The 15531-nt window shown below is 38.4% G+C and overlaps 1 protein-coding gene across 1 annotated transcript; it reads right to left on the reverse strand.

Moving 5' to 3' along the window:
* Window positions 1-310: 310 nt before the first annotated feature.
* On the reverse strand, window positions 311-5365 carry LOC140236582 (phospholipid phosphatase-related protein type 1-like). Its single transcript, XM_072316508.1, has 7 exons — window positions 5102-5365; window positions 4339-4477; window positions 3278-3461; window positions 2176-2233; window positions 1660-1836; window positions 854-1000; window positions 311-373 (listed from the first exon to the last, which is right to left on the reverse strand). The coding sequence occupies exons 1-7, from the start codon at window positions 5363-5365 to the stop codon at window positions 311-313; spliced, it is 1032 nt and encodes a 343-aa protein (XP_072172609.1).
* Between the last annotated feature and the right edge of the window lie 10166 nt (window positions 5366-15531).

Below are 15531 nucleotides of genomic sequence, written 5' to 3' on the forward strand. Positions count from 1 at the left end.
ACTTCTTCGAAATTTCGAAGACAGTCATGTTGTACGAAACGTCGAAGTGAATAGCGTTGCTACGTAACACACCTCGTGTTATGATTATCGACCATCTTATTGTGATTGTTGTAACATCATTCTTCTTATCTGTGTTGCAAAATATTAGCAATCTTCGGCAATCTTCGGCTTATCAGCCTCCTTTGTGAGTGATTGCAAGTTGGCAAGATGTTGATAAGGTTGATAATGACTATTACATGGTGCTGTGTGCAAAGTTGACGACCCAGACGTGCTAATGTGTGACTCGTGATCCATGATGTGCGGAGCTTCATCAGCGAGTTCTATGGAAACTGTCTCCGATGAAGGACGGATTGTGATAGGACGCTTGGCCGTTCTGGACAGTAAATGAAGAGAGAGAAAGTAAGCATTGTGAAGTTACTAAGCAAGTAAACTCATCCGATCTCAAGCGATACCGATGATCAGATGCTGTCTTTAGGAAGGTGGTGACAAAGAAATGTATTCTATTGGTATTTCATCCATAAATTATGATGCCAAAAGTTGATGTGACGAAGGAAGTGCATACAAAGAGCTTCCTTCTATACTTGCTGCATTTATCAACAAACAAACTACAGCCCTAGCCCCTGTTCCCTTCCCGGATTCCGCGGCCCTTGTAAAGAAGACATCAAACACTTCAAGAATCATACTACATTATTGCTTTTTAGTTCAAGTGTGTCATATCCCTCCCTTTAATACGTGCATGCATTGAAATTATTAAAGTAAATAAAATGGGGGGGGGGGGGTAAATGCGGTGACGAACCCCTTTTGTGTACAAAGATATTCACTACACAAAGTCGACAGTGTCTCTTGACGATACCTGGCCAAGGTGTCCACCGTTACACACGCGTAGCCGCGGAAGTCTGTAACCGGACAGCGGGGATGGTTTCGGGCTCGGCTCCTTCCGTACGGCTGCGGCCGGATCCTGTTGAGGGCGCTCTTCAAAACAAGATAGCACAGCAAACACCTGTTCGGGTGGTGGCAGAAGATGAAAATGAAAAGATTAGTGAAAGCTTAACTAAGAAGAACCCATTTAGACTTCCTTCCTCTTTTTGGTACTGACGAGCATGTCGTGCCAAAAGAAGGATACCTTTATTTCAACGTTCAATAGTCACGAATTCTTAATCATAGATAACGATTTTAAGCATCATTGAAGACCTGTTTTTGTCATGTCTGATGATAGTTTTCTAAATTTTATCGGATTTTTTTCTCCAACGAACAATTTTTACTATTAAATGATATGAAAGCTGGCCAAATTAATCCTCAGATACTTCTTGCAATTGAAAATCGAAAGGAGGTGGTTTGCAAGGTGGTTGTCTCGATCTTATTATTAAGGTGTCTAAAGTGTCTAACAGTATACCTGACGAGCAGTGTGTGCAGTTTATTCAGTTTTACTGAGCTATAAGCAGTACTTTTAATTCACCGATACAAATTTGACATTATCTGAATAGTATTCTTCTTCCATTCATTTTTATAATTTTTAGACTGCAGAGAATATAATATTATCATCATGTAAAGTAAATTGACATCAGGAAAAATTTGCCTACTGGACTCTAGACAACTGGTACAGGAAATAAAGCAATATTTCCCCATTTTCCAAAAATCATAATTCATAACCATGATTACCAGGTACAGCGCCACCATTGTTCCAAGCGTGAAACCGACCCACACATCTCGCCAGTGGTGTCTGTAGCGAGCTGCCCGCGTCACTCCCCAGAGGAAACTGCCAGCGAGGAGCGCCAAACACGTCAGAGGGATCGGTAGCCGCGTGCAGGGTATTTGGACCTGGCTTGTCAAATACGCCTGGAGAAGTGAAGGGATCAAGTTGAGACATTTGCTAATAAAATTATTGTCAGAATAATTTCCTTCGACAATCGACCCCAAATCAGAGTTTTCTGGCAAGAAAAAGTGGTAAGGCAAAAGATAATCTGATGTTACTGTTGTTCTCAGAATAGGTCAAACCTCTGATCTAAATAGTTGTAAATCTGATCGATTTTTCTTTCTCCCGATGTGACAGAGAGTTTGAGAAGTTAAGAAATGGTACTACACACGACGAGAAAAATAAAACAATCAAAATGGAAACGCTGAGTTCCAAGGCAAGGTTACATTTGAGAAGATTTTTCTTCCAGCTCTTGTACTCACTGTTGTGAACACCGCTGTAAATGACCCAAGCGATGCATGCAGAGATGGAAAGGAACGTCTGTACATTTCACAAATCAAAAGGAAGTGAGAGAGAGTCATATTCAAAATAATTTCATATTTCTTTATTTTTAGGTAACTAAAAGTGTTCAATCATGGTCAGTTTGATGCATCTAAACATTTTATTTGTTTGTATTAGTGCGATATATTTCAAATGTCTCGTTGTTTGAATATTTTATTTGAATGAGAATTTCTGAAATTTAGCGATCTGAAATGAAATGTTATAATTATGGTTTTACAAATCTCGGACTGGAGGACTGAAAAGCAAGGGTTTGTTTAGTTATCTCCGTCGAGCTTGCTCTGCAAGAAAGTCCTGAGAGACATGTTTGACCTAATCCATCATACTTTACCGCACGATGGCTCCGATTTTGTCTTAAAATTGAGCATGATTATGATGCAAGGTTTAAAAATACATATGAATTACAGACCAACAAAAAACAGTTCTAAAACTGGTAAACACTCCATGCCTTATGCGGGCAGTATAATTAGGAGAGGATTTTCACAGGATGTAAAAAGGTGAACACCCGTAACGCTTTTCAGAAATCATTACGAAAGTATCTCTTATCAAATAATGTATAAATGATCCCCTATGAAAACCTGTAAATGTGTACACATAACATTGCTTCTGTGAATATTGTAAATACTTTATACATTGAAAGGACTGGCCTCGAGTGGCCTGCACACTATTGCCGTTTCTTTTTTGCCAAAACTGTACTTTACCTTTTGACTATCTTGACTATGTTGACGATGTTTGTTTGTTTGGTAAATAAACAATTATCTGTTCATTACCATGGCACATGACATCTCCAAGGGATTTTGACTTATATGCTATGAAAGTAACAAACATTTTTGACAATTCCTGTCAATGTTTGAGGGCGTCAAGTCAAGCGGAAATTGGGCCACTCCCCCAAGACGAACTGAGGCCACAAGTCTTTTACGTGGACACTTGCAAGTTGCTTTTGCGAAGCAAGAGTCGTGTTTTGTTTTGTTTTTTGGTTTTTTTACGCCTAAAGAGTGCTAGAATTATTGATGATCCATCGTTTACCTTGCTTGTTCTATTAGAAGGGTGTCTTTAGTCGTGCACGCGGCGTTCGGGACAAAGCGTGTGCAGTCGATGATTGTGAGATTCGGACGACACACCGTCAAAAAGTAGGGTGTTTGCAATCCCGTCACCCTTTGCGCGGCATCGGTGATAATCCACGTAGCAAAGGCTCCACTGGCAAACACACCTTTGGAGACAGGGTACGGGGATACAATTATAAAGTGTAAAACCTGCTTTCTTTGTGAAATTCGGGGATTGTCAGTGGGTATGCACGTCTAATCCGGTCATATAGATGCTCGTCACCAGGAAAAGTAGAATTTCCTGTAGGTCGTTGACTTAGAACAAGCAGAATTAATATTTTTGTATTCATGAATTATATCTAACTACAAAGAAGAAAGGAAATACGATGTACAACTGTTATGTGTATATAAATACTTTTTGAATGGCCTTCAAATACGTAACATGACATGAGCGTGTGAGTGTTCATGTGGGATGATCAAGATGATCAAACAGATATCTTAACCTGCATTACATCATGTGCCTCAAATATCACATCCCAAACCCTGCCCCATCTGTCAGTTTAGATGTACATGTATGAGATATTATCTTTATTTGCATTTGTCTTTTGATTTTTGTTTGTTTTTCTCTTTTGTCTGCCCTGTAATGTTTGTCATGTTTTGAATTACTTTGTATTTTCCTTACTGTAAGTTTTTGAGTCGATTGTATGAGTTGACCACAGTATACAAGCTCCACTGATGTTTTAGTGGACCCCTCAATTTTGTTTTTCCTCAGAGCAAGAATAGTGTAACAAATTTGGTTTGAAAACATGTATATCATTGAATTGAATTTGACTTGAACTGAAATGAATTGAATTGAATTGAATTGAATTGCATTGAATTGAATTGAATTGAATTGAATTAAATTAAATTAAATTGAATTGAATTGAATTGAATTGAATTGAATTGAATTGAATTGAATCGAATCGAATTGAGAACTGAACTGAACTGAATTGACTTACTGACTTGAATCCTCAATGTTTAATTTGAGCTACATCGTTTCCCCACCTGAAAATCTGAGTATTCTCCTGACGACAGGGTAAAGCTTCAGGCTGCAGCTTTTTACAATCTTCCTCCTCCCAGTCATCATCTCATCAGTGATCTTCTTACACAAACACAGAGCCAACATACACTCTCCATACAGAATCTGGTGAGGAAGGGGGGGGGGGGGTCACAACAAAATTCGAGAAAAACTTGATCATCATCATCATAACAATCGTCTTTCCTGAGTATTGATTTATGACTCTCGCGTCTGCTAATGGGTTTGTCTTCGAGTAGAAAATACAACGTTCAAGCTACTACATGTACTTGAAACGCGAAGTTAATTGCTAGTCACGGTATTGTATCCCTGAAGTGACGTACACGTACTCTCAGAGCTATCAATCCCTGTAATACGTATTTAGGTCCACTGTCTCATCTAACTACTGTAGTTACATGGCTTGAGCTGTACTGGAGTTGCAGTTTATCAAAAACTTGTCTGTTTGCATAGACAAAGTCGAAGACAAGAAAAAAAAAAGAAAAACTTAAAGGTATTAAAATTTCACTTCTTTTACGCTGACACATTTTAAAGGCCAATGGTGTGCATTTATTATCTGTGTTATAGCAGCGTCCCAATATTGTACCTCTTCGGGATATTCGATATAAACCACTTTGCGTCATGCATTTGAATCACAACAATTTTCTGAATGATAAGTCATACTATAGTGCATAGATGACGAATGCAAATGATTATCTTTAAATGTGCACTTTGTCGGTACAAGACGTCACTGACCATGATAAACGGGGTGGCAAAACAAATGATGTAGAGAACTTGTTCCGTGAAGAGTTCATCTTCCAAGTACGGCATTCGGAGCGAACGGTCGTGACACCAGAACCCACGGTTGGCCGCTCCGGGAAGGTTGTCGGTGAAGAGGAGCACGAACCACAGCACGACCACGCCTGCCATGCAGATGTAGTCGACGGCGAGGAAACAGGGCACGAGCATGGGATTCCTCGACACCATCCGAGGTTCATCTTCCACCTCGTATGGATCCATATTGGATGTTTTGAAAGTCACCTGTACGCGAGTATATTGAAATGTGAACTGTTTATTTGAAGACAAGCCCTGAGTGCTCGGGCAGGTGTCTATGAGAAATGTTCTTTATGGAAAAATCAGCTTGTCCTCGACGAGTTAAAAAGAAAAAACGGTATGAATAAGCAGGGAGTTGAGACTAAAACGTTTTCTCTCACTTCCCTGGAATAAGTATACATCAATGTAGCTTTGATACATATTGTATCATTGACATGACTATAGTTATAATATTGCTTGTTTCTTTGGTAAAATGTACATTATACGAAGGCAAAAATAGCTATAGGTCGTACAATGCAGTGTAGTGCATTTGAGACCATGCACCACGATTTTTTAATATCATAATTATAGGTTGTATATCTGTATATCCCCTATCCATCGCTTTGGAAATATCTCTTCTTTTTCATTGAAAGAGGGATGTGTGATATTCCTCCACCCTTTGCACGTTGTCCAGATCATTCAGGGTTAATAGTCTTTAATCATTCAAATTAACACGAGCGTGGGAGGGGCAGTTACTATATATAAGGGAAGGTTATAGCGGATGGAATGAAGGCATTATCCAAGGGCCAGCCACTTAACGAGTGACATTGAACAAGCCTGTGTATTGACGTCACGTACAAATATTAATGATTCTCCCTTCAGTCATAGCTCATCTATAGCGATACGCAGGGGTTCGGAAACCAACAAATTACAAACCATTAGTAACTCTTGTATATACCGTACTTTTGAGAATTGGAATCTTCCGGATTGGTAGTAATACGAAATAAAAACTGATATATAAATGTTCAGCTGCGTATATAGGACTTTTCACCTGGCGTAATGAGAATGTGTATCATTGTGCAAACACGGACAGAGAGCCATGATTAATTGCAATACCTGTATTATCATTACGCGTGAAAATAACTACTAATGAGTAAGCTATACGCCAACGCAGCACAAACTCATTTACATCGCACAGTGAAGTAATAGACAATTATTACCGTTGATGCTGCTATCATGATTATAATTATCTTAATTACTGCCAGCGGGAGCCACAGTACACTGTTTAATACAAAGCTGCCTTTGCACCAAGACAAAAACAGAACTGAATATAATTAGTGCCATGAGATCATGAATTCACTTACACGTAGTTTAACATTAAATTTTGCATGTAGGCCCTATTAGTATACATATTCATAATAAATATATTGAGTGTAAGTGTATATATATATATATATATATATATATATATATATATATATAATGTGTGTGTGAATTTCACGTGTATATATCATATATTATATAATTATAAATGTGATGTAGAAGAAAAACTTATGAAAACTGCTTCTCCAATAGTAGCAAGCCAGTACAGTTGTATTAACAACAGAGTCAAAAACTCATGCCACTTTGACTACAGATAGTACATGATCATTGTGTGAATGCATGTATATCCATTAGACATGTTTAATTCGTAGTATAAATGCATAAACTTTATACACATGCACTAATGTTTGCAGGCCTTTAATTTGATTCATATAAAACAAAACAAAAAAAAAACATTTCCTATCTTCAAAACGAAACATTGATCATGATATACGTTCGGACTCGAGCATAAAGCAAAAATCAACAGTTTGATATTATCAGGTGAGAATATGACAACATGCATATCCATTTGCTATACTTATAGGCGAACACATAGTATGACGACGTCTGTTTTAGCATTTCATCTGATATTCCCCAATGGAATATGTTAGACTGAACATTAAATCGCATGTGATTGCATAAAAATTTGGTAGTATATTCTCTTGACATTGCTAATGTTTCAAACCCATGTTTCCACTGCGTTTCGCATGACAAGTAAGCCTATGTTTAGTCACAATAAAGGCGAGCGCCACTGACTGATAACGTGAAGCTGGTCAGACAGCCCGCCATTAAAAGCATATCAGCACAATCTTCTTGCGGATATGAGGATTTAAAGACTTACCCTGTAAGCTGCTGTTGAATCTAAACAGATACAATCGACTTAGCTCTGCAAATGTGCTTAAGTATATCGCAGGGCCATCTCTCGCATTATCAGCACAGTGTTATGGAATACGTGGTAAATGCGTGTCAAGATCAGCACTGCTGTGTTGTTAAAATCCGCGCATACAGAAATCGTCAGTTTTAATCAATGCCTCCCGTATTGCAGCTTCATGCATTTGCGGGGATACTGATATTTAAACGGCGCCGCCGCGTTGGTGATGGTAGTACATCATAGTACTGCGAGCGTAAGACGATGCGGCCGTGTGTGTGAGTGTATAATCCATTGAGTTTGCTTCTATGAGCAGGCTGTGTGTTCGTGTCTGGAATGAATGTGTAAAATGCAGCGTTCTCGGCACTGATAACGTATTGGAGTAACTTTAATAATATTCACACAATACATCTCGCTTGTTCCCTTTCCCTCTCTCTCTCTCTCTCCCTCCCTCACTCATGAAGTACAATGGGAAGACGCAATCACAAAGCAGTGCCCCGGGGGAGGATTTCCTTATAAGAAAGTGGCAAAATAACTTTTCTTGCAATGCTAGAAATTTGATATTTACGTAAAAGCCTTCATGCCTTCCAGCAAACCTTTATTTCTCAGTCTCTCCAGCAGTGGATTCTTACTCGGGCATAGAAAAACAATTTTCTACACACAGGAAACTAATATTCCTTTCTGTTCCTTATCTTTTACTTTGAAATGGAAGTGCCGCATACATGCACTATAGAGCTTATTGTGAGTATGTGTGGGTGTGTGCTATATGTCACAAAGCGACACACAAGCGGGGATCTTAGTGAAGATTGACAGTTTGTAATACGTCACACTGTTAATTAGAAGAAACACTTCCAGTGGAAAAAAGAAGTGCTTTATTGTGACTTTATGTATCTTTCTTCCACTCAATTTGTTGATCATCATGATTAGCTATACCCCCTCAAAAAAGAAAAAGAAATCTTCCAAATTGCCCAACAATGACGTTGGGTGATGGCGGTTGGCTTTAATAAGAACGATATACGAACAATCATTGTTTTTCTCGTCATACTATACCAATGCCATAAGATTTCTGACTTCTGGTGTAGAGTATAATAGTATTCCAGTTTTGTTCTCTTCTGGTCTATGAAATTGGTGTCAGACTTCCAGCTGAAGGTATACTATAAAATTGATGACAATGTTGATACCTTATAAGGGTAATATTAGTGAAAGTAATTATAAAAACAATGATAGTGATGATGATAATAATAACAGCGTTTATGTGTAATGCTAATCTTTTAGATTATCCCAGACAATGCTTAGCATGGGAATATTCAAATTATTTCATTAATGTATAAGTATTCACATGTTTTTCGTTATCAAATTTTTCTGTAAGTTGAGATAGAATGGTAGTCTTTGTAAATTTATTGTCAGTAATAAAAAAGTGTCTTCCTAATGATAAAAGTATTTGACCTGTAATGATCTCTTTGGGATAAGATTATGGAAACAGACGTACAATTTCCATGACTGATTTGACAAGTACACACAGATCTGGTTATCCTGAAGAGGGTTTAATTCAGTAGCATTGAACGTAAAGTCCTTTTTATCCGACGGCAGGGCTGGACAATCAATGCTGGGGGTGAATGAATAATGTACAGCGCCCCCAGTTTAAAAAAAAAAAAAATGTTCGAGTAATTTTAATACACATTTCTCCAGTCCTTGTGAAGAGCCAATGAATAGCATCTTGACAACAACGCTTTCCACTATTAATGGCATTGATGTCATCTATTCCATCATCATCCAATTTTGAATGTTGCATTTTAATTGTTTCCTCATATTTTTTCTTTATTTCATTTATCCTTTTCTGACGTCATCTTTCTTCTTTTTTTTCAGCTTCGTTCTATATCTCTGTCACTTTTCTTCCTTTTACCAGAGTGATCCTTCTACAGGTCAAGATCATTCTTTCCCTTGCTCATTGATATTATTTGTCCTCTTCATTTTCCCTAGCCTCTTTTTTTTTCGGTCAACTGGTCGAGTCTTCGTTTTTCTTTCTTACATCCGCGAGCTTATTCTTTCTAGATATTTTTCCAGCGAATCCCCCGAGATGACCACCTGTTAAGGTTCCGTTTTTCCTGTCTGTTTCTGTTTCTATGATAATCTCTCCTCTTGCCTCCCTTCCCTAATGTCAATGGTCTAATGTTTTCTCTTCTTCTTTTTATCCTTTTCCAGTGTGTCCTAAAACTTATAAATCATTAATTAATTATTGATTATTAATTAAAAAAATTCTGAGTCATCATGGTTTCTTAACATTGTATATATGTCTCAAAACATAATCACCGCAAGGTTAAAAATAATACCAACATAATATGTTTTCTTCTTGAAATATTCAGACTATGTAAGTACATTGAAATCTCCATTATTTATGATAACTAATTTTGTTAATGAATATGATATGTCTTCACTTCTTGTCCTTTTTTTTGGGGGGGGGGGGGTTCAATGATTTATGTTTGATGTTGGCTTTATTTACCATGGTATTATGTAGTCTTGATTCCATATCTCATCCCTTGGCGATAGCCATCAGCTCCATCTTCAACCAAAAGAAATAAAATGTAAGAGAGATTGAAACGTGAAAAAAAAGAAAGAAAGAGGGGGATTGTACTTGTGAATTTTCGCCTCACGCTGTGCCAGACAGAACAAATTTGTCCTTTATTATTGTGACGTTGGTTTTTACCTGTGGCTAAAGTCGGCTACTCCTCGTGATTTCCTCCCCTTCATCTATCCTTCTCCGTCTCCATCATCTCTTTCCTCCCTGTCTCCCCCTATCCCCCCACCCCCCCCCCCCACCCCTACCCCCATCGCCCTTCGCCATTTCTGAATGGAAGGGAGCTGAAGTCACTCCAGGCTGGCAAGCACACGTGCCCGACTTGGTCATACGGCGGAAACGCGGTGCCTTCTCTTCGCACAGGCTCGAAGGCCTGGGGAGTTGCGCGGTGTCATCAGTAGTTGAAGTATCGACTGATAGGACATACGGGAAAATTGGATGCTGGAGAACCGAGTGCTGGCATCTTTCGGTATCAAGGCTGGATCGTTCTTTCTATATAGAAATACATAAATCATTCAGTGAGTGTGCAGAGTATGAGCTGGTGGTTGTCTCCTCCATTAGGATCAAGACAAGCTCTGAGCGAACCTCACGCGAGCCCCGGCTGCTTCAGAGATCGGCTGATAGAAAACGTCTCAAAGTGCATGTCTATACCGTTGACATTCCAACAAGCGGGTTTCGTTTCTACGCGCCTCAAACTCCTCGGAGCACGTCTGCTGGTAAGTCAATCATATCATAATTATGCATCGGAGTCAAAGTAATGAATGGTATAATCATTCGTACATGTCAATTCTCTTCCCCTATCTCTCCCCATCTATCCGCCCTTTCCCATTATCTTTCTCATCAACGAGACACATTCATCACGTTAACCCTTTCTGCGCCAGGAACTTTGGACAGTGTACACAACGCTATGAGGTTTTCCGTCCCAATCGACACTCAAAGTACACAAAGGGTTAACCCGGAAGTTAATCCAGTAGTAGAATACGGTTTTACGAGCGTAAACACACATGCAATAAGAAAGTTGCTTCTTCCTGTTATCTTCATCCTGCAGAAAGATTGGACAGAGGTTATTTTAGTATGTCCGGCCCTCTTATGATTTCAAGATTTTAGTTACATCTTATCGTTTACATTATCTTATTGTGCCTTCATAATCTTACATTTTGAAGAAAGGTCTTATAATTCATCCTTACTGATGCTAACTCACGTTGCCAGAGTAATAATCATAAACAAAATTATCACACGTACAGATACTACTAACATTAAGCATATGGCAGTGTATGGGAAGTATACGGATCGGCCATTTTACAAATATATTTGTTTTCATTCAATCTGATTTGTTTCTTCTCATATTTATTTCAACTTTTATCAAATTGGCACATATGATTAGTCAATGAACAAAGAGTCGTAGGTCACTTGTAATGGTCTACATTGTGAATTTGTTTTTACCTGTTATAAAACAGACATCCATAAATTCTGATTTCAGTTATACAGTAAATTAAAAATCTTGAAATATACGAGAAAGAAAGACGGGGTTGGGGTTGGGGGTGAGATCTACTCCAATATCGAGCTGAAAATTTCATCCAGGGGCAGAAGAATTCTCAGAGATTTGCAATTTTGTCGCAGATGACTTCACTGCATTGAAATCTATACTCTTTGCTAGCGAAAACGATTAGACGTCCACCATAAAAAGTGATGCATAGTTTGTCGTCATGAATTTGTGATAGAGTAACCACCTATACGTTTAGACAACTACACGCCATTTTTTCAGCTACACTTTCTCGCGGGATTTCGGCGGTGTGGAATGAAATGTGGTTATTCCCAGTTATCAACTATACGTCCATTTCAAATTTCAGTTCACACGAAAGATCGTAAAAATCAACTTCAGTTTAATATTCACGTATCATTCAAAATGGTACCCTTCAAGATGACACGCGCCAAAGAGTCCGATTCAATACAAAAGGAAGTATGCAAACAAACTCACAAGCACAACATAATTAGCCCAAAGAGATAATCTGATGTGAAATGACAAGATGAAAACAGAGGGAAATGGTCAACAAAAATCTTCAGGGAAATTGGAGTAATGGTAAGGATGTTTTGACAGTGTGAGGAAATGTCGTCTGCCTTTAATCCTGTAAAGTGGCATCTCACTTGTTTTCGGTCCCATTATCATCAAGAGATGATGATGATACAACGCATTTACATCTCGCTATCTATGTAGTAAAACTAAGGAGGTGTCATACCTCCTTTGCTAAAACTATTCTGAGGCGAATTGCGGAGTAAATGTATTATGCTACAGACAATTGCAGACTGGTATCAGCTTTGTACTGTGTATGCTTTTATGAAAAGGTAAGTTTTCATGATTCCAATGTTTGCAAGGAACGGTTATGAACAGGTAATTCATTCCAAAAACATGGTGCAGCAGCTGAGAAGGCTTCGTCTCCAAAATGATTACTTTGTTCTCGGAGTCAATAAGTGAGTTCCTACCAAATTAGATTAGTGTTCCTTTTCAGTTATTTTTTTTTTTCAAATGTCTCCGTTCGCACGAAAGATTGTCACTGATTGGGACGAAAATTCCTTTCCACGGTGAAAATAAAGATAGACAGTGATTTGTAATACTTTTCCCTACTGGAAAGTACACAGTGTTCCACAGTGTGGTCACACAGTCGGCTATGTGAAAACGCTCGAATTTAACAGGGTGGAGATGATTCACACAGTGGTTTGGTTTTCACAGAGTGTTCACATGGTAATGTTCCGTGTCACACTGTGAACTGATGATTCACAATGTGTTCACATTGTTAAAACGCTCGAATTTAACAGGGTGGAGATGATTTCACACTGTGGTTTGGTTTCACAGAGTGTTCAAACGATAATGTTCTGTGTCACACTGTGAATTGATGATTCACAATGTGTTCACACTGTTGAAACGCTCGAATTTAACAGTGTGAAGAGATTTCACACTGTCTGCACAGTGTGTTCACACTGTGGGACACAGTGTTCTTTCCAGCAGGATTTTCTCGCAAAATGTAGCTCCTGATGTCATTATGGTAAGGCCCATTAGATTTTTTTTTAATGAATTCAGTTCAAATACCTTTGCATTAAATAAGGTTAACTGCAGACACTTTTGAAAGCCTATACTTTAGCTTTATTTTGTTGGTCTCTGTTGTTTTATTTCTAACGTGTCTCGAGTTGTCTGCGTTTAAATGAATAATTTTGTCTTCAATTCAATTTTCCGATATGTCTCCAAAACACGGGTTCTTATTTTCAACAAAATGATTTGAAATTACAGTTAGCATGTCAACGTTAAGACTTTTATGAATTCTTATTTACTTTTTTCCGATATGTCTCCATAACGCGGGCTGTTATTTTGAGCTCAATGACGTGAAATTAGCATTTAAGGCACTGCAGTTTTATGTATTTATCTATCTTTTCCTCATTCTATGTCTAATTACAATAGCCAATGTGTTTCATGCTCTAGGTATAGTCCATTTTCTTATACAGTTCGAGCGTTTCCAGGACGACTTAATTGCACACCTTCTGCCGCCTACGCTTGCTTATGCGTGCACAGTTGAACATCACTTAAATACGATTTGTATACTGACCGCAGAAACTCTATTGCTTGTTGCTGGACCACTTTCGGGAGGATCGTGTTTATATTTGAACACTTAGGTTGCAATGACTCATTTCTGACACAGACATCGGATTCCACAAGACAATATAAGGAGTGCACCGAGATTCTCTCCTTCTCCAAGCGTCAATAGCACGAGCAAGATTCACGCGGCTTTACCTTTATTATTACTGATCTTTAATTTCGTTTTTGTCGATGGTTCATAAATGCAGTTACATACCGCAATATCCAAGCGAGCTAATATTCGGCGCTGTCTTCACAAGGATGTGGTAAATATAGGTCGGAAATTGTTGCCTCATGACTTTTCTCCCCTGAGGAATATTGTAGCCTTGAATTTGTGGGGGACTACGATGGCTTTCATGCGTCAGCCTCGAACGAGTATTGTTTTTAACTTCATACCTATACTGCCCAGAATAATCAGTCTGATTATTTTTCTATCATCGATCACACATTAAACAAGAGCTAAAACAGCTTTTGATTATAAGATGTCTGTTTATACGTCATTGTAGTCATGTGTTAAAGTGATTGACGTAGACACCTGCACCATCTGATATGATGTTAACTGTTTATCAGTACAATCGTCTGTATTACCTATACTTTTCTGTCTTAGTGTATATAGTGAATAAACGAGATACAAGACTGGGAACTTTATTTACGTAAGTGACTTCAAGCCCAGTCGGCATTAGGGAACTGAGTGCTTTAGTTCTTTATTATATCGATAGGTTGTTGTACACGTTGCCACTTAATGTAACTTCTACTCGGTAAGGTGTAAGCCAGAGGATCTGGCCCAACTGCAACCACAGTCTTTTTACACTTCTATCACCTTTTTCGTAGCAATGACATCTTTGAACAAACACAAAAGCAGCTGATGATGTATAAGGGGCCGGTTAATAAACCATCTTATCTGTGTAAAAGAGAACCATGATCATGTTTAAAAAAGAGAAACAAAAATTATTGAAGAGTATTCTATATCAACGGATTCGTGAAAGAAGCCGTCTATACGTGAATTATTTTCGGCTTGCCTTTCAAGTTATCATACTTCCTTATGAGACTTGATTACTACATTGTTTTACAGCACTTGTCGAAGACCAGTAAACAGTATTTAAGTATGTCATCAGTCTATGTTGCTTAACCCCATGTATTCATTTTATCGCTTATATTGTTTTTTTTTTCTCATTTCAAAAAAGCTACCGCTTCTTCTCTCTGCATGCCGCTGATCGTGATGATGATGTATGTATAGTGTAAGCGTTAATGTTTGTCTGTAGGCCCTATTCATACAAGTAGACGTCATAGGCTTCCACACAGTTAAAGTTACTAATTTGTATGAATTTCAAACAAAATAGCATTGACTGCTTCTTATACTCCAGGGGTTGTTTAGATAAGCACATTCTATCTCTTATTCAAATGTTGTTTGTGTTGTGAGGGTCACGATCAAGTTATGGGGTTATACTGTTGAATCCCGATGCAATATACCATGATACCTAAAAGCATACATGCTGTAATACCATGCAGGGACGGGGAGTGCACGCAATCTTGAAAATCACTTGCTGGTGCAGATGCCAAAGGTCGGAAAAATGCACGCTTGATCTCTTTTCCCATCTGCCCCCCCCCCCCCCACACACACACACACATACATGTACCTTTTGAGATCACTGTGCACCTCTCTGAACATCTCGGAATCTCAAACCAAGTGGAATCCATGTTAAAATTAAACGGAACCCAAAGAGAAATGTGGACTGAGTGAAAGAAACAACATTAGTAGAATACATCAGTGAAAGTTTGAGAAAAATCGGACAATCGATGCAAAAGTTATGAATTTTTAAAATTTTGGTGTTGGAACCGCTGGATGAGGAGACTACTAGAGGTTATAACGTACAAGTATGAGAATGGAAAACGCCACTAAGCACAAAACAAAAACAACAACAACAAGTATGTGTGGACAACAG

Source organism: Diadema setosum, chromosome 13 (genome assembly GCF_964275005.1).
Source record: "Diadema setosum chromosome 13, eeDiaSeto1, whole genome shotgun sequence".
In the NCBI taxonomy this organism is placed as follows: Eukaryota; Metazoa; Echinodermata; class Echinoidea; order Diadematoida; family Diadematidae; genus Diadema; species Diadema setosum.

Coding starts and splice junctions, on each gene's coding strand:
- LOC140236582 (XM_072316508.1), bottom strand. CDS start 5,365: ATGGATCCATACGAGGTGGAAGATGAACCTCGGATGGTGTCGAGGAAT. Junction 2,234..3,277: donor CTTCTAATAGAACAAGCAAG/GTAAACGATGGA, acceptor TGAAATGTACAG/ACGTTCCTTTCCATCTCTGC. Junction 374..853: donor ACGGTGGACACCTTGGCCAG/GTATCGTCAAGA, acceptor TTTACTGTCCAG/AACGGCCAAGCGTCCTATCA.